General features: G+C 42.9%; 1 protein-coding gene across 4 annotated transcripts in view; it reads right to left on the minus strand.

The window, feature by feature from the left end:
- Positions 1 to 18,761, minus strand: part of Mfn1 (mitofusin 1) — a 45,397-nt gene extending 26,636 nt beyond the window's left edge. The window contains exons 1-7 of one of the 4 annotated variants that reach the window (XM_006971135.4): positions 18,640 to 18,761; positions 16,446 to 16,564; positions 13,813 to 13,948; positions 9,488 to 9,650; positions 3,693 to 3,817; positions 2,410 to 2,518; positions 270 to 377 (exon numbers count right to left, since the gene is read on the minus strand). In XM_006971135.4, the coding sequence (XP_006971197.1) occupies positions 270 to 377; positions 2,410 to 2,518; positions 3,693 to 3,817; positions 9,488 to 9,650; positions 13,813 to 13,948; positions 16,446 to 16,557 (753 nt within the window). In that variant the 5' untranslated portion in view covers positions 16,558 to 16,564; positions 18,640 to 18,761. Of the gene's footprint in view, positions 1 to 269; positions 378 to 2,409; positions 2,519 to 3,692; positions 3,818 to 9,487; positions 9,651 to 13,812; positions 13,949 to 16,445; positions 16,565 to 18,339 lie in introns of all 4 variants that reach the window. The other 3 variants (XM_006971134.4, XM_016000428.3, XM_006971136.4) reach the window with 3 other exon arrangements.
- Between the last annotated feature and the right edge of the window lie 322 nt (positions 18,762 to 19,083).

Here is a 19,083-nt window from a genome sequence, read left to right on the forward strand (position 1 = left end):
TCTTCGTTTTGTTCTTTCCATTTTCTCAGACAGTCTAGTAGGGCTCAGACTAGCCTCAAACTTACTCCACAGCTCATGTTGGTTTTGAATTCCTGATCCTTCAGCCTCCATCTCGCAAGTCTGGGATTCAAGTGTGTATCATGAGGCCCAGCTATATTCATATTTTCACAATCACAGAATAACTTCTCATGATGTCCTCCGAGGTCTATTGTTTTCTCAGATAATAATGTACATGACCACAGTTCAAAACAAAGGGGGAGAAAACTTACATCCTCCATATATTCTGGCTCTGAGGCAGAAGCATCCCAACGATTATTCAGAATGAAAATGTTTGGCTTGGAGAGCCGCTCATTTACCTTATGGAAAAAATGTTTCTCCTGAAAAATATCAAGAACAACACTTTAAAAAGTATTTTCTATTTACACTTATAACCGAAACCCTTTAACTTAAAAGTCTGAATTATTTAAAGCACAGTGATTAGCATCCACGAAGGCCCCTATGAGCGCTCACCTTGCCCTTGGAAACCGAAACGTAAGACCAATAGCTAGTTGAAAATAGGAAACACTCCACAAGGGAAGTAATGGGTGCTAATGATGGGCTTAGACATACTGCTAACAGGGTCTCACACAGTCCAGGCTGGCCCTGAACTCATTATATATCGAAGATGGTTCTCCTGCCTCTATATACAAGATCACAGCCATGTGATTACAGCCAGCTTAACAGGTATTTCTGAAAGAGTCCAAAAGTGGACACACTAAGGAAAGGACAGCATCAACAGGACTGAGGGTGTGCCTCAGACAGTGCTTGCCTAACACATGCACAGCCCTGTGGAGCAGGAATCTTAGAGGGTCTTATTAATAAAATCAAGGCTGAGCCAGGCATTGGGGTGAACGCTGGAAGATCAGAGAGACAGAACAAGCCACAGCTAACCTCATCTTCTCAGCTGATCTGTTTCCTCAGACTGGAAGCCTCTGTGTCCTCATATCCCAATGGCTCTCAGCTGAACTGTGCTGCTCAAAACCTAAAAGCTTAAGCAGCCAAATGCTTCTAGTCTCTGGTCCTCACGCCTTATATACCTTTCTGCTTTCTGCCACCACTCCCTGGATTTAAAGGCTCATTTTCTGGGGTTAAAGACGTGAGTCACCATGCTTGGCTGTATCCTTAAACAGATGGATTTCTGCCTCTGGAATGCTAGGATTAAAGGCATGTGCTACCACTGCCTATCTTGGGTATCTAGTGGCTTTTCTGTTCTCTGACCCCAGATAAGTTTATTAGGGTACACAATATTTTGGGGAACACAGTTCCACCACAGCCCTGAGTTTGACTGCTAGCACCAAAGAGAAAAACAAATGAGAATAGCATAAACAGAGGCACCAAAGTCAGACGGAGGCTGAGAAATTTGCTCATCTGTGGGGAGTGGAGGAAGCCTAGGCCTCAGAAACACAGGAAAATGGAAAAGACTCCTCCAGGCTAGGCTCAGGAAAATGGCAAAGCCTTTCTGTGATCCACAGGGAGATGTTGACAGTGTGTGTAGAAATGTCTACAACGGCTTTCTCCCTCTAGATAAAGACTGCTCCCCTACAAAGACCGCTCCTACTAAACTCTCTCTTGTTTAGCTGTATGCAATAACCTGCCTCTCTGTTGCACATGTACAATAAAGAAACACACCGACACCCAGGGCTGTGGTTTCTCCATCCTCCCAACGCCACTCTTCCATCTGTGCCTTTCTTCATGACTTTGTCACCCCAGTCAGCTTCATCCCCAGAAGCTGTCTGTGCAAGGACGAGGCACTTAGCCATCACCAAGTGATGGCGGTCCTCTGCAACATCTCAAACACTCGGGCAGTTTCCCACAGAACGAGGTGACAAGCCATCCGGTATCACAACAGAAGCCTGGTGTTTGCAATAGTAAGACCTCACTGGTGATACCTTGGTTATGGTGTAGGGCACTCAGTACTCAGACACTCCATACTAGATACCTAAATTCTGAAAGTTTGTTTGGATTGAATCTGGTCATTCAGGATAAAGAACCTTCCAACCCAGGGTATACACAGATAAGTTTGAGCTACATCAAGCTGGGAAAGGATGAGAATCTAAAGAGAAAAAGCTTTGCTTGATACATGTCAGGGAAGCAGGAGGGATGGTGTGGATTTTATAAAAGACTCTAAGTGAACATCTCAACAACCGTGGTGCCCATGTTCTTCCAGGCTAACACACACACAGGGTGAGTGCCAGATATCACCTTAAACCCACAAACACTTACTAGAAGCCAAAGTCACTGAGCCCTAGACTGCTACTGAAACCAGGCAACACTCCCTAGGGAAACAAAGGCCCTCAGTTACTTTCTAAGCCATCACTTTACAGAACTAAGTGAATACCACCCAAGCACAGCAGTAAGAATAAATCCTACCGTGTTCATCAGTGTGGATTCTGAATTTGCAACCAAAACAAAGACATCAGCATCGAGGCAGAACTTATCGATCCAGATATCCAGCTCTGTGGTAACATCTGTACCTGGGCTAATGGGAAGAAGCAAATACTATATCATGTTTGTTAAAAAGCAAAATTTGGGTTACAGATTAAAAAACAAAAAACTTCTATCATTTGAGGTCCAAAAGAAAGAAATTCTCTCAGCCATCAATTAGATGTCTAGAAAACTTTAATCCAATGTTTTTTGACAAAACAAGCAACATGATCAATACTTCAATTTTTCACATTCTTATGCTGGAAAAGAAGTACCAACAATAAAATAGACTAGGCTTATAGCAATAAATTGTTCCAATCAGCTATATCCAATACAGCTTAGAGATGAAAATGCTTAGAAGCACACCTAAAAACAAAAGCAAAAACAAAAACAAAAACAAAAACAAAAGCGCCTCTGGAGCTAGGCAGGGTGGTACACACCTTTAATTCCAGCACTCAGAAAGCAAAGGCAGGCAGATCTCTATGAGTTTAAGGCCAGCCTAGTCTACAAAATGAGTTCTAGGCCACCAGAGCTATATAGACTCTGTCTCAAAAGAGGGGGGGAAAAGTCATCAAAACTGAATGGTTTCCATGGAACACCAAATTGTTAATTGAAGAAACAAAAAGCATACCAAAAAATGTTTGAATCCTTTGAATACTACAGGTAAGAAAAATACTCAACTGATGCTCACTATTTCATCAAGCACTAGTAAGATGACTTTAAAACACATGATGGGACCTGTGGCTATAGCTCAGAGCAGGATATCTTCAAAGCACAACCTTGTTTCAACCCCAATGCCAAACTAAATAAACAAAATTTAAAACACATAAAAAAATGCATATATCAATAAAAAGCAATGGAAAAATTCTAAAAGCATTGTTACCTTCAGAGAATGCAAACCTCCTTGACTTTCCAGCTGAATAAAAAAGGGGAAGCAGGAGCAGAGCACCAGGACTCACCTCCTCTGCACTTCCTAATGCACAGCACCAGGACTCACCTCTGCACTTCCTAACTGCAGATACACTGTGGTCAGCAGCTTCATGCTCCTGTGAACTGCTGCTCCTGCCACACACCTTCCCTGCCATAATGAACTATAGCCTCGGACAGAGAGTCCAATTAGCCTTCCTCCCTCAAACTGCTTCTTGTCAGGTATTTGATCCCAGAGTTTGATAAGCAGCATTATTCTATCAAGTAAGCCTAGAGAAAACACAATTTGTATGTAAATTTACCTGTCTACTAAAACCAGGTCATCTCTCAAGAGGGCACATTTTGCTTTGGGCCAAAATACATGCACGAGGCAGCCAGCTTTCAAGTCTTTGTCCATATGGAGAGCATGGGCCAGCTGATTAACTGTCTAAAGTGAGAAGGAAAGAAAACGAGGTTCAATTCAATAAATATTAAAAATACTATAAATACTATGGTTTGGCATATCTATCTTCTTTTTTCTTCTTTTTTTTTTCTTTTTTTCTTTCTTTCTTTTTTTTTTTTTTTTTGTTTTTTGTTTTTTCAAATCAGGGTTTCTCTGTGTAGTTTTGGTGCCTATCCTGGATCTCGCTTTGTAGACCAGGCTGTCCTCGAACTCACAGAGATCTGCCAGGCTCTGCCTCTCAAGTACTGGGATTAAAGGCATGCACCACCGCTGCCCAGCTTGGCACATCTATTTTAACCCAAGCTAGTGCTAACCGTAGCCCAAATTGGCTACAGTTTATATATATATAATTAGTTATATACATATATTTATTTAAAATTTAAATTTGCTTGCATATGTTTCTGTGCATCATGTGCATGCCTGGTGTCCTCAGAGGCCAGAAGAGGGCATCAGATCCCCTGGAACTGGAGTTACAGGGGGTAGTGAACTGTTATATGGGTGCTGGGAATAAAACACAGGTCCTCTGCAGGAGCAGGCTGTACTCTTAACCACTGAGCCATCCATTTCTCCAGCCCCGAGAAACTTGGGTTAAAACCAAATAGGAAATAAATAATTTTTTTCCTTTGAAAGTTTACTCATACCATCTACTAAACAATCAGGGTTTGGAAACATAAACACTTAACAAATGGCACTAGCAACAGAGCCCACTGGAATTCCTGAGTGATGATGTTTATCATAATGGATGAGTTATGGAGGCTGCTGTTTTTGCAAATTTGTATTTTCTGGTTCTTCTGAAATAAAGGTGACTGCTTAGCTATAATGGGGAAAATCATTTAGAAGAAGTGGTACTAAATCAATTTAAACACCCCACTGAAGTAAGGGAGGTCATGCATCTGGCCAGGATTGGCCCCAAATTCATGGCTATCCTCAGGCCTCAGCTTCCTGAGTGCTAGGATTATAGGTGTGAGGCACCATACTCACATTTGTGAGGCAGAGCCAAATCTGTCTTTCCAGTTTGTTTTTTTCCTCATCAAGCAGTAATTCACAAAACCCTTGTCCCTGAAATCCCAAACCATTTCTAGTTCTCAAGATAACTTCTCAGGTATATTAACAAATAAAACCAGTGTACATCATTTAATGGAACTCATATGTGTGTTCAATAAACAGCACAAGGGACTTAAAGCAAAATTAGAAAAGAAGTTAAGGAAAGGACATGGCACACATACCACTATAGTTGTTAGTAAACGCATCTATTTTAAGCCTGGGAATGTGGATGGACTGGTACAGTGCCTGTCCATTCCCATGCTCTATCAGCACTGCATAAACAGCATGTGGTGGCATGGGGGAGGTAGAAAAGTCATACTTGGCTACATAGCCAGTTCAAGGCCAGCTCAGACTATATATAACTATATATATTCTTTAATAAAATAAAGTGGCAGAGGCTGCAGAGATGGCTCAGAGGTTAACAGCACTAGCTGCTCCTCCAGAGGACTTGGGTTTGGTTCCTAGCATCCACCCACCCACTGCAATCCCAAGGAATCGGAAGCCCTCTTCAGACTTCAACAGGCAATGCATCCATGTAATACACAGACATACACAGAAACAAAACCCATACACCCCCACAAAACACAAGGGGATAGGGAAACATCTATTTTTCAACTACACTCAAAGTCTTGAGTGAGGCTGAAATGAAAAGTGACGGTGTTAGACACTCTGGTTAACGGGTGTTTTAGTTTATTTATGTGCATGGCTGTTTAGTCAGCATGTCTGTGCACCACCTGCAAGCTTAGTGCTCAGGGTGCCAGTCACATGAAGATGGAGTTATAGATGTTATGATCCACCATGTGTGTTCTAGGAATGCCGCCTGGGTCCCTTGGAAGGACAGCCAGTGATCTTAAGCGCAGAACCATCTCTCCAAGTTCCTATCTGCTTGTTTTTAATATGGCTTGCTTTGATAAATGCTATGATAGATGTATAAGCCTATACGGCAATCTTAGTACAGGATTTATAAAATTAAGATCCTAAAGGCTGGCAGTGGCTCAGTGAGCACTTCCTAACACAAGACCCCGAGTTAGCTCCCTAGCACCACAAACAAGATGAGGGAAAAAACACAGGGCTGGGAAGACGGTTCTGCGGCTAAGAGTGGGCACTGCTCTGGCAGAAGACCTGAGTTTGGTTCCCAGCACTCACACTGGTGTGTCTCACAACTGTTTTAACCCCAGCTCTCTTCTGGCCTCCTTCATCACTGACCCATGTCCACACATCCCCCTATTCTCACCACCACTGACACTTCTGAGTGAGTGTACAAGCAGACATGTGGGCAGGCACACACATACACACATTTAAAAATAAAACAAAATGGATGGCACAGCAGTTTAGAGCACTTGTTTTTGGGGTTCAGTTCCCAGCACCCACATGGTGGCTCACAACCATTTGTAACTCCGGTTCCAGGGGATCTACACCCTCTTCTGACCTCCACAGGCACCAGGCACATACATGGTACACAGACACGCATACAGGCAAAATACTCATACATATAAAAAAAAAACTTTCTAAAAATTTTTAAAAAGAAAACTATAGAAAATAAAATATCCAACAGAATTGTGATGAGGTCTGAGGGTTTTATTTTATGACAGGGTCTCACTATGCTGGCCTGGAACTCAGAGATCTGCCTGCCTCTGCATTAGCCCATCACTATGTCCATCTTTTTTGTTCTTTTAAGGTGTGAGTTCTTTTTAGTGTTGAAAACACAGAACAGTATTTGTGAGAAGGCAAGTACTCAATGAGGTATGAGCTATTATGGCTGTGTTCATATTCATTTCTAAGTCAAATATCACGTACAGGACTAAAGGTTTATTATCTTAAAGGGGGCCACCCCTTGGGGTCATTTCCGTTTGGGAGCAGGGGAGAGAAACAAAAAACATTGAAGAAAGAGAACCTAAAGCAGAGAGCACAGAGAGGAAAAACATTATCATGTCCATAAATATCACACAGTAAAGTTTCCCAAGACTCAAATGATTCAACACAAATAATTCAAACTCAAATTTGGCAAAAAGTCTCAACTACAAAGTAGCAGTAGTGCCTGGGGTGGTTTGACTGAGAATAGCCCCCAGAGGCTCATAAATTCGAATGCCTGCTCTGAAGTTGGTGGAGATGTTTGGGAAAGATCAGAAGGTGTGGACTTGTTGGAGGTATGTCACTAGGGATGGGCTTGAGGTTTCAAAACCCCTCTGCATTCCCAGTTAGCTCTCTCTGCCTCCTGCTTGCAGGGGAGATGTGAGTTCTCAGGCCCTGTCTTAGCCCTGGCCCTGCCTGCCCACTGCCACATCTCCTGCCATGATGGTCATGGACTCACTCTGAAACAATAAACAATAAATTCTTTCTTCTATAAACTGTCTTGGTAATAGTGTTTTACATGGCAATAGAAAAGTAACTAAGAAATACCTTTAATTGTATGTCAGAAGTTTAAAGGGTATTGCCTAATCCTAGCATTTGAGAGGCAAAGGCAGGGCATCTCCATAAGTTAGAGGCCAGCCTGGTCTACACAGAAAATTTCAGGTCAGTCAAAGATACATAATGAGACCCTGTCTTAAAATAATAACAAATTTTCAGATTGGGGAAGACCCTGTCTCAAAAAAATAATAAATTTTAAGATTGAGGAATATTTTCATAATATCTCATTTTCTTCTCTCATAACTAATTTGAAGGGTGTGCACCATCCACGAAGGTGAATAACAGACTGACAACTTAATCTAGGTCATATCGCAAGCTCACAAAACTAAACTAATGACCTCACCTACAGTTTACCAAAACCAGAAATAGCGTGGAGTTGGGAATGCAGCTCTATGGCACAGCATCTGACTAGAATGTAGAGTCTTACATTCAATTCTCAGCATACATGTACACATTCACACAGAGGTATGGATCTTCAAAACTTTTGTGTTTGTGATCTTTCTATTTAAGGTGGCTATGACTAGGTGTGGTGGCACACTTGGAAATCCTAGCACTAAGGAGACTGACTATCCAGGAGGTTCTAAAATTTAACGCCAGTACAGACTACAAAATAAAGCCCTCGTAAAAAGAGGTTGGAAGACAGGCTCTATAAAATGCTTCCTATACAAGCATGAAGACCTGAGTTCTGATCCCCAATACCCAACTTAAAGATGGGCATACCACTGCATGCTGGTAATTCCACTGAGAGGGAGATGGAGACAGGCATTTGCTGGCATGCCAGCTAGGTGAATCAATGATTCCCATTCAATGAGAGACTATATCACAGAAAAGAAAGTGGAGAGTAGCTGAGGAAGACATCTGACATCAACTCCTGAGGTCCACAGGCATGTGCATAGTTGTATGCACACACATGCATTCACACATGCATGCACATAAGGACACACACATAAATACTTGGGTAAGATAAGGCTCAGCAATAAAGCACCTCCTTAGCCTGGGTCCAAAAGGTACTAAAGACAAACAATGTCTTTCTAAATCCTATCAGGCCAAAGTTAACAACAAATGTTCTAGTTTCTTGGCATTTTATTCTTTTGTTGGCTGAAGCAGTACAGCAACACTGAATTAAGTTTATAAAACAAGGCTCAGTGGGTAAGAGTCATTTGCTGGGACCACATTGTGGCAAGAGCAAGCTGACTCCCACAAGTTGTTCTCTGACTTCCATATGCACATCAAGACATGTGAATACACAAACACACATATGCACAAAACAATAAAACCCCATAATTTTTATAAAGAAATTTAAGGACACAGCTCAGGAATTAAACTCTTGCTACCATGTGTAAGGACCTAAAAATTGCCACTGGCCCTTGTCTCAGAAATCTGCATTTACTCATGAGTATGCTTAATAACTTTTCCTAAGGTAAAAGAATTTAAATCAAGTTTTGAAAAAGAACAAGGGTCAGACATGATGATGGTACATGCCTTTACATCTCAGTACTCAGAAGGCAGAGGCAGGCAAATCTCTGTGAGTTCAAGGCCAGTGTGATCTATATGGAGAGTTTTAAGCCAGAAATATCAACATAGTGAGAACCTATCTCAATTAAAAAAAAAAAAAGATTAAACAGCAATTTCCCAACAATAACTTATTCTTACTAAATCAGTTTTTAAAGAAAACTCTTAATTTGGGTGCTAAAGATGGCTTGGGGGTTAAAAGCACTGGCTGTTCTTCTGGAACTGCTCTGAAGTTTAGGCCCCAGCACCCACATAGCAGCTCACAAGTCTCTAACTCCAGTTCTGGGGGGATCCAGCGCCCTCTTCTGTCCCCTGCTCGCACTGCATGCACCTGGTGGACATAAATGCAGGCAAAACACTCATACACATAAAATAAAAATAAAAATAAAATAAAGACCTAATCCTATTTTTATTTAAGGTTACGGACAGGGCTAGTGGCAGAGTTTACCTAACATGCATGAGGCCCTGGGTTCTATCACCCCCATACCCCAGGAAAACTAAGTTACCAATTTTATACTTCCAGTAATTTATCTCTCAGGAAAATACTCTTAGAACTCAAAATATTAGCAATGGCTTTGCAAGCTGTCAAAGTGAGTATCACCAGTTTTTCCATGCCTAGCCATGTGGACATCCTACAAAATCTTATAACTGCAAGGTCTTTCCAGGTGCATTATGGGTTGGATAGTATACCTTCACACTTTTCTTTTCATCTGACCCTTCGGTCATAAGGTAGGCTTTATCTCCATCGGTTCCCTCGACACTCAGGAAGCAGTTGGTTGTGTGGCCAATCCCGCTAGGGAGAACTTTATCCCACAGCATTGCATTGATGACAGAGCTCTTGCCACTACTGGTCCTGAGGAACATGCAAAACAAGGGGTCAAAACATGCTTCACTGGGCTCGAACCAACACTTCCACAGCTCAGCTTCACAGACAGCACCTTTTATAAAGAGACCATGGAGCACACACACCTGTAATCTAGAACTTGGGAGGTAGAGACAGGAGTACCAGTTCAGCTGCACAAGACAAAGTAAAGAAAAAAAAACAACACAGGCAAATAAGGCAGACAGACAAGTGCTGTTAAATATTAGCAGCGTACATTTAGAGAAGATAAAGTGCTAGAAAAATGTGGCAATTTGAAAACAACCATCAAAATTCTGTGGTACATTTCCTATTCCCAGATGAGGTCTAATGTCCCATCTTCAATCTAGGCTGGACTGTGACTACTTCCCAAGTGACACTGGGTGGCTTCCAAGGCTGAACATAAAAGGCAATGCAGCTCCTTCCTGTTTACTGGGCCACATGCACTGGGAATCTTGCCACAGACGAAGAGGTCAACTACACTGACTGCTGTGCCACGGTTAAGTCAAGCTGATGGGAGGACTGGCAAGGCATGCCAGCTGAATCTCCAAGTCACTCCGGCCCAGCACCAGACCTGAGAGGGAAGACATCCAATCATCTCACCCTCCAGTACTGAGCAACCTCAATCTTCAGGAACAAAGACAGGCTGTCTCCACTGTGTCCTGTCTGAACCAAGAATCGGTGTGTACACTGAAATATGGAAGTTTGTTTGTTTGCTTGTTGAGACAGCGTTTCTCTGTGTAACCCTGACTGTCCTGGAACTCACTCTGTAGACCAAGCTGGTCTCAAACTCAGAGATTCAACTGCCTCTGCCTCAAGAGTGCTGAGATTAAAGGTATGTGGCACCACTGCCCAGCAGTGATTCTCAAAACTAGTTTGGGTTCCCTACCCCTTTCAGAATCTGGGAGAATACCAATAATACCAAGCCCTCAGGTACATTATGAATTACAGAATCAGACTATAAAGTTACACCCAAGCACAGGTATCCTCCTCCTGTGCCTAACAATACTGGCATCACAGATATGTACCACCATGTATGAATCTGTTTTTATAAAGCTTTTATCTTCAGCCACCAGCCACCTACCTCCTGAGAACTCAAAACTTCCAATTCTGAAATCATTTAGTGACCAGCCCTAACCTAAAATTATCTAAGGGCTACCCTATCTCACTCAGGCTCATTAGCATAAATCCAAGTATGATCAAAGGAGCTTATTACAAATAATAAAAGCTATTCCTATCACTCAGGAAATTCTAAGGGTTTTAGCAAGTCTGTGATAGGAAGGGACATGAATGCCAAATACACATCTGCTCTAGCATCCCAATTACTCCTGGTTTTCCTGACCTGTGTGGCATCTCTATTTCATGGACAGTTCCTCTTCTCCCCATCTTGCTATTACTCTTCCTTTTCCCAGGGCATAATCCCACCAACTCCCCAGATCGCAATTACCAACATCAGTCAATAATTTCGAAACGTCCTAGAATTTGCCTAGGTTGCAATTTCAAGTATCCAACTTGGCAGTTTGGAAAAATTTATTTAAATAAGCACCAACGATACACATCTACATCACAGGAACACAAACACCTGTTCACAAACCTACCATAATAAATGACACTCAACCAACCAGGTAATTTGTGACTCTCACCTCTCTAAATAATTTCTAGGCTACCTTAATTATTTTTATTTACATGTATGTGTGTGGACCTGCTTATCGGTGTGTGTACCTTGTGCATGTACTGCTTGTGGAAGCTACAACAGGGCACTGGATCCCCTGGAACTGGAGTTATAGGGAATTGTGAGCCACCGTGTGGGTGCTGGGAACCGAACCTGGTCCTCTTCAAGAACAGCAAGTCCTCTTAATCACTGTGTGGCTCCTGGTCCCTAGTTACTCTTTTATATCTCTTATCAGCCCTTGCTGTCTAACCATGCAAACTAGATCTTCAAGTTTCTCACTTCCTACCTCCTATTCCCATCCAACCCATCCTCTGCGCTCCACAGCCAACACTGTAATTGTTAACTCTATATCCTCTCACTTTGCCTTCCAAAGCATCAAGTATACAGAACTTACCGTGCTCTGTGAGGGCTTCAGCAAACAGGACCACTTCTCTTCCCTCGCGGTGCTAGTGCTCCCGAGTATCTCAAACCTAACTTACAGTTCTCCAAACACATTATGGTCTCTCTCTCCCTTTCCATTTACCACTCTCTGCAAGAAATGGGCTCTGGGGCCAGCTCCTAGCCAAAGCTTACTCCTCAGTTAATGACGGGTTTATAGGCAAGTTGAAATTATGTTGTAGAAATACAGATTCTCCTGGCCTCCCCAACATTACAGCTGAGTGATCACGTGGCTGACTAGGAACCGTGGTTCCCAGCCACACCCTACACACGACTGTGTATTGCTTCCACAACATCATGTATGGGCAGGGAGTGAAGTCAGCCACTGTAAGTCAGGGACCACCTGTTCCTCTCTTAGCCTCAAGGAAGACATCAGTCACCACCATCTACAGGTCTCTCCCTACCACTTCACCCTAACCTTAGGTGAAGCCTATTCATGGAGCTGCCTCTGTCTGAACTTGTGTAAGGACTGAGAATACTGTGCCAAGCAGAAGCAGCAGAGAGTAAAACAAAATGACAGGACACTGTGAAAGGCTTAGAGGGACTTTAACAGGACACTTTAGAAGAGAACTGGCTGCAGAGGAAGCCATGTGACTGAACGCCTGCCTAGCACATGATGCAGACTGGTTCAGCCCCTAGCACCACCACAATACTATTACTCCTAGAAACAGAATGAAACACAGAACTGACCTGGGAAGCCAACACAGGAGAATCAGTTCACGGCCACCTTTGGCTACCCTGTCTCAAAAGAGCAAACTAAATAAACAAATAGTATCTGAGAAAGAATGTTTCAGCTGCAGGAGCCAGGAAAGCCTTCTGAGGCAGTATCATTGGGGTGAGACATGAAGAGTGATCTAGACACCAACAATTACACTGCAAAAGCCTTAGTGAGAAACAGCGTGAGTCCATGACATGAGTTTAGTAAATAAATAAATGCCATTACTGGCTAAAAAATTAAAAAGATATGGGCTGGAGAGATGGCTTAGGGGTTAAGAGCACTGACTGCTCTTCCAAAGGTCCTGAGTTCAACTCCCAGCAACCACATGGTGGCTCACTACCATCTGTAATGAGATCTGGTGCCCTCTTCTGGCCCGCAGGGGTACATGCACACAGAACACTGTATATATAAGAAATAAATAAATCTTTGAAAAAAAAAATACATTTAAAAAAAAAAATTAAAAAGATAGTTGAGACAAGAAGTATAGGGCTAGTCATCTGTCCTTGTGTCCCTAGGGCTGAACAGAGCACACACACAGTGAGCAGGGAGTTAACCATCCTTTTCCTTTGCAATGATGGTGATCAAGCCAGGGCCTCGTGCAACTAGGCAGGCTTTGATCACAGGCCACATCTCCAGTTCAACACCCGATGGTTAGATGAGTGTATCAGATGTGACAAAGATCACTCTATCACCTAGACTCACTGACATCTTCCTCTGGGAATCACGAGTTGAGTCTTCTGGAAGACATCCTTAATAATCCATGAGTGGTGGCACAGGTCTTTAATCCTACCACTCCACTCACAAAGCAGAGGCAGGCAGATCTCTGTGAGTTCAAGACCAGCCTCGTCTACATGGAAAGTTCCAGGATGGCCAAGCACACATAGTGAGACCCCTGTCTCAAGAAAATTAAAATAAAATAATCAATATGAACCTAGAAAAATAACTCACCACCTAGATATGGTGGCACAAGTCAGGATTCAAGGCAGCCCTGGCTATATAGCAAACTGGAGCCCAGCTTAGGCTACGTGAAACCTTCTCAAGAAGAAAAGTACTCATCATGTTCTTTGTTACCCATCTCTCCATCTTTCTAACTGACTAAAAGCCAACCCTTAAGAGATGAGAGTCCTTAGAAGAGAACGTACACCAGCTCTCACAAAGCTTCACGTTCATTCAGGAGAGGGACAAGGTAAGAGCTGCAATACTTAACCTAAGGAGAAGCTGTTTTGGGGAAGAGAGAAAAAGCAACCCAATGAAACACCAGACCGGTTGAGATATGAGAATGAAAAGCTGGCCTGTGCAGCTCACCCAGGGGAATCATAAAGGTTTACCTGCCAAAAAACGCCACTTTCATATGTCTCCGTGACAGCACCTCCCCAATGACAGCAAGCTTGTTCCTGTAGCCCTGTATTTCCACCAGATCATCCTCAGTTGCTATTCGATCAAGTTCCGGATTCCTGTATGTTGCTGCAAAGTTCAAACAGTATTAGAAAAAATGATATAAATGAATTCTGCTAATTATACAACTGTATGCATTTTGGGTTGTTCTACACTAACATATCACTTGAAAAATCTGAGTAGTTGGTTTATTTCTTCTTTTTTATAGGATGCGTGTGTCAGGTAGTCAGTCTAGGACCTCATACACTCAAGGCAGGCGCTCTACCGCTAAGCGACGACCTTGAGTATCTGGTAAAAGCTGAGTGCCCACTGTGATGACTATCCTGCCTGAAAGAATTTCAAAAATATTGAAGACTTCAAGGACTTGGTGAGAGGGATTATTTACTATTTATCTAGTGTTCAAAATTACAAACCATATGTAAAACAAAAATCCTGTTTTAAAGAGAGAAATGAGAACCTACTAGCCATCTACTTTTGTTCAAGTCAATCCTGAACTGGAGAGGAGTTCCACATACTGAAGTGTGACGTTCCTACCTCTCAGATACAAAGACAGGGTTCAGTCTGTGAGCTAGGTAAGCCCTCGCTCCTTGTCACTTTACAGCTTGATTCCCACAGGGAAGGGATACAACAGTCCAACCAGTAAGAAAAGGCAGAGAGAAAGATTTATAGATTGAAGCAGAAGCTGGGCTTATCAGAACCAGGGGACCTATCCACATAACCCTAACCAAGGACAGAGGAAGTTCCAAGATCACGGGTTTGAAAAGGAGCAAAATGAGCCTGGTGGTGGTGGCACACATCTTTAATCCCAACACTTGTGAGGCAGAGGCAGGCGGATCTCTGTGAGTTTGAGGCCAGCCTGGTCTACAGAGAGAGTTCCAGGACAGCCAGAGCTACACAAAGAAAGCCTGTCTCAAAAAAAAAAAAAAAAAAGAAAAAGAAAAAAGAAACAGTCACTGTTTTCTCATCCTAGTAATAGGAGAGGAAACAAATACTGTCTTTTTGCCTCTTTTTGAAGATAAGACATGGAGACACTTAGAACTAACTCAGTGTTCAAGTAATTAAGCTTAAGCTTTTCGCACCTCATTTTACATTTCAAGTACATTAATAAAGCATTTACAACTGGTGAATAATGGAAAGACTGGCACTGAACTTGCCATGTAGCTGAGGACCTTGAACTCCTGATCCTACAGACTTGTACCACCAAGCCAAGGTTGTGATTTTTTTTTTTTTTTTTTTTTTTTTTTTGGTTTTTTCGAGACAGGGTTCCTCTGTTGTTTTGGTGCCTGTCCTGGATCTCACTCTGTAGACCAGGCTGACCTTGAACTCACAGAGACCCGCTTAGCTCTGCTGGGATTAAAGGCGTGCGCCACCACTGCCCAGCCCAAGGTTGTGATTCTTAAATACTTACCTTACATATTATACTTCTTGTTATTTCTCATTTTATACTTTTTGATTTACGTTTCTATTTGCTAGCCCCCTCCCCACCCCTGGAAATTTTAGAACAAGTCAAAAAAATTTCAGATTCTAATACTGCCTTTTCACTAACTCGCAGCATATGTTCAGGCTATAATTGACAGGCTTCAAAAAAGATAATACTACATTCAACTTCAGTTTTATTCCCTATCAACTTTAGGAAACGGCATTTTCCAAAAGTCACTGTTGGCTCAAAGTCTTCCAAAACTGGAAATAAACTTTTTTATTTTCTCATTCAATGAAACTTGGGCTATGTGATATTTGGAATTGGAGATAATCAAAGTTCCAGGCCTAAGGAGCTCAAAATCTGGTGAGGGAGATTTAAAGGAACAAGTGAGAAAATGTTTGTTTCAACCAAGAGATGAAATGCTTCCCCAATGCATTGGAAATAATCTAAGAATTCCTCACTTTTCATTGTAAACCCAAAACACAGATATCCTAAGAACCTGAAGACATTCCAATAGTTCTCTTTAAATTAGTATATCCTGAAAAAACAATTGAGGCTACCTTTGAGCAGTTACACAAACGAAAGGAAAATATTTATCCTTTCCCAAAGCAACTACATCTCATGTGAGAGAAGAGATAAGCCTGAGATTCTAAAATTGCTCAAGGACAAATCGTGGTGGAGACAAATGTAATGGCTGCATACAGACTGCCTGATTGTAGGCGGATCCTAGCTTTGTGACCTTGGGGCAAGTTGCTTATCTTCACAGTGCCTTTAAAATGAGTTTGCTTCTAACTTACCTACTGATTTTATGAGGATTACAGACATTTTAAATTTCATAATTAAACATTCAGACTAGTATTTCTTAACTGTGAAATTGCTTTTACTCACTATGGTACTGCTCTCAGAATACAGAACAATGTGACTTCAACATCTAAACCTGAGCAAGGAACACACCTGTAAACCCAGCAGTCAGGAGGCAGAGGCAGGAGGATCAGGAGTTTAAAGCCATTCTTGGCTACAGAGCCAGTTCAAAGCCAGCCTGATCTCAAAAAAAGAAATAAAACAAAATAAAGAACTAAAGTTGAAATAATAAAACACTTGTATATATTTTCAACAGTAATTGTGGAAATTTTAAGAGGTACCAACCTTCAACAAAATGTGACCCTTCGGTAACAAACTCCAGCAACTGGCCAAAGATGGCAGTGATGGCCTTCTTTGCCAGCACAAAGTGCTTCAGTGGAGACACAGTTTCTGCCATTATGCACCTAGGGTGGGAAAAGGTGAGAAAAGTAATAATTAGCCTCTGGGTGAGGCACGCCTGGAGTCTCAGCTATGGGGCAGGCTGAGGCAGGAGGTACACTTGAGCCCAGGAAATCCAATTCTACTTGGACAACATAACATAGCAGGGCTTTCCTCATTGCCAAAGCTCTAATTAAACTGAATAATAAGGGGTCTGAAGAGGTGGCCCAGCAGTTAAGAGCACTGGCTGCTCTTCTAGAGGACTCTGGTTCAATTCTCAGCACCCACATAGTAGCTCACAAGGGTCTATGATTCTAGTTCTAGATGGTCTGATGCCCTCCTCTGGCTTCCACAGGCACCAAGCACACACATGGTGCACACAGGCTTACATGCAGCCACAGTAACCATACACATAAAATAAAAATTACTAAAAAAGAAAAAAAGTCATTTTTAAGAAATAATAAAAAAATAAAAATAAACTGAGTAATAAGGAAGCTGTGTATCCCAGCAATGAGGAGGCTGAAGCAGGAGACCTAGTTTAAAACAAAACCAATCGAACAAAAACACTCTGGGACCTTCGAAATGGCCCAGCGGGGTAAAGGCGATTGCTGCTAAGCCTGAGGACCTGAGTTCAATGCCCAGAAACCCACAGATGGAAGGAGAGAACCAACTCTAGTAAGGTGTTCTCTGCCTCCAACACAAATTCCAACATCCCCTCATATAAATCAAATGAAACTTCAAAAAACATAGGATAAAAATGTGCACATTTCTGGGGCTGGGGATGTCTCAGTAGTTAAGATCACTTGTTGATCTTCAGGAGGCCTCAATCGGGTTACTCTGTAACAACCATCTGTAACTCCAGTTCCAGGGGATCTGACGCCCTCTTCTGACCTCCAAGGGCACTAAGAACAGTATATTCATTAAGAAAAAAAAAAAAAAGACAAAACAAAAAAATATGTCTTAAAATCATAAGTATTCTAATCCCTGCCAGTTTGTGTCTCAATTCCCTAATGGCAAAAACTAACCTGACCAAACAGACCGAATGCCTTTAAGTTAATTTTTTAGGAAATTTATTTAAAGAAATCATTTTAGTCAGAAACTGAAAAATACTCTTGAATGACCTCTTACTAGAACAGGTAAAATCTACCTCCCCTAGCGCTGCTTGTAATCCAGTTACTCAGGAGGCTAAGGCAAGAAAATCTGCAAATTCCAGGTCCACGGGGCAACAGTGAGTTGCAGGCTTGCCTGGGCCACTTAGTAAGACCCTGTCTCAAAATGAAGAGTTTAGAAACGGGTTGGGGTCGTGTGTGTGTGTGTGTGTGTGTGTGTGTGTGTGTGTGTGTGTGTGTGTTGGCTCAGTGGTAAAGCACTTGCCTGGAATGTGAGACCTGTGAAGGTTCATTCCTTGGTTCTGGAAAAATGAATATGTAAATAAATAATGTAAAATCCGTAAAGGCTAATGACAGAAATGCTGGTTGCATTTCCTACTTTATTCCCCTTGAGTGAAGATGAAACTATTGTAGCTAAGCTGCGGTTGCGTGTGACTCTTAAGCACATCAGGGAACTGGGTTAGGGAGAGGAAGCCAAGATCTCAAGCCATAACTAAGTTATTAACTTTCCCAATTGACGGTGTAGGAAACAAAGTAAAATTCCCAGGTCACAATGAAGTACCGACACTGAGAAAGCAACAGCTTTCATCACAATTAAGGATTCAAGGCTTAAAGGAGGCATGACGGCTTCTAGCCCAAGTCCACAAACTTTAAGGAATGTTCAATTTAAAATAACAATAAAGACGTTGTACCTGGAAGCTTCTTATGAAAAGACACCAAAGACAACCACACACTAACCCCGGAGTGCGTGAAGTGAAGCGCCCTGGCCACCAGGAGGGCAGATCCCTCCAGAACTGACGGCGCGGAGGAGGTGCGTGGGGAGAGGAAGCCGCGTGGGCCGTGAGCCGGCCGGGCCGGGTGGACTCCTACCTGGACAGGCCGCCCGAGGCTCCCGCCCGGCCCGCCGCCCCAGCCGGTCAGGGCGCCCTCGCTCCGCCTGTCCGGAGCTCGAAGGTCATCCCGGGCGTCCCCACCCGCCAGCGGACACTCACTCCGTCCCGGCTCCGACGGTCACCCAGCAACCACAGCTCCGCCACGGCCCCCGGGCTGTCTCATCCTCCCGAGAGAGGGGAGGCGCCCAAAGGAGGGGCTGTGTGGCGGCTACTTCCGGTTCCTCGCCTCTCCTATTGGCTGTTACTCCGAGACCGGAACTGCATCTATTCCGGGTGCCATTTTCCTTCAGGGCAGAAGGCGAGGTTTGTTATGGGCATGGACTCTTTAAGCAGAAGCTTTAACCGCTTTCCCTTCTACCTTACAACTCCTTCCCTTCGTTTTTCCCTTCAAAGTTTTCAAAGCTCAGCGGAGCCTAGGATGCCTGTGGTTGTCTTAGGGTGTAGGGTGCGAAGTTGGGGTGGGGGGCGAGGAGGTCCCAAAACCACAGAGATGCGTGTTTATCAAGCTAACCGGGAAAGTCCAAACTTCTGACTTCACTGCTC

Source organism: Peromyscus maniculatus, chromosome 6 (genome assembly GCF_049852395.1).
Source record: "Peromyscus maniculatus bairdii isolate BWxNUB_F1_BW_parent chromosome 6, HU_Pman_BW_mat_3.1, whole genome shotgun sequence".
In the NCBI taxonomy this organism is placed as follows: domain Eukaryota; kingdom Metazoa; phylum Chordata; class Mammalia; order Rodentia; family Cricetidae; genus Peromyscus; species Peromyscus maniculatus.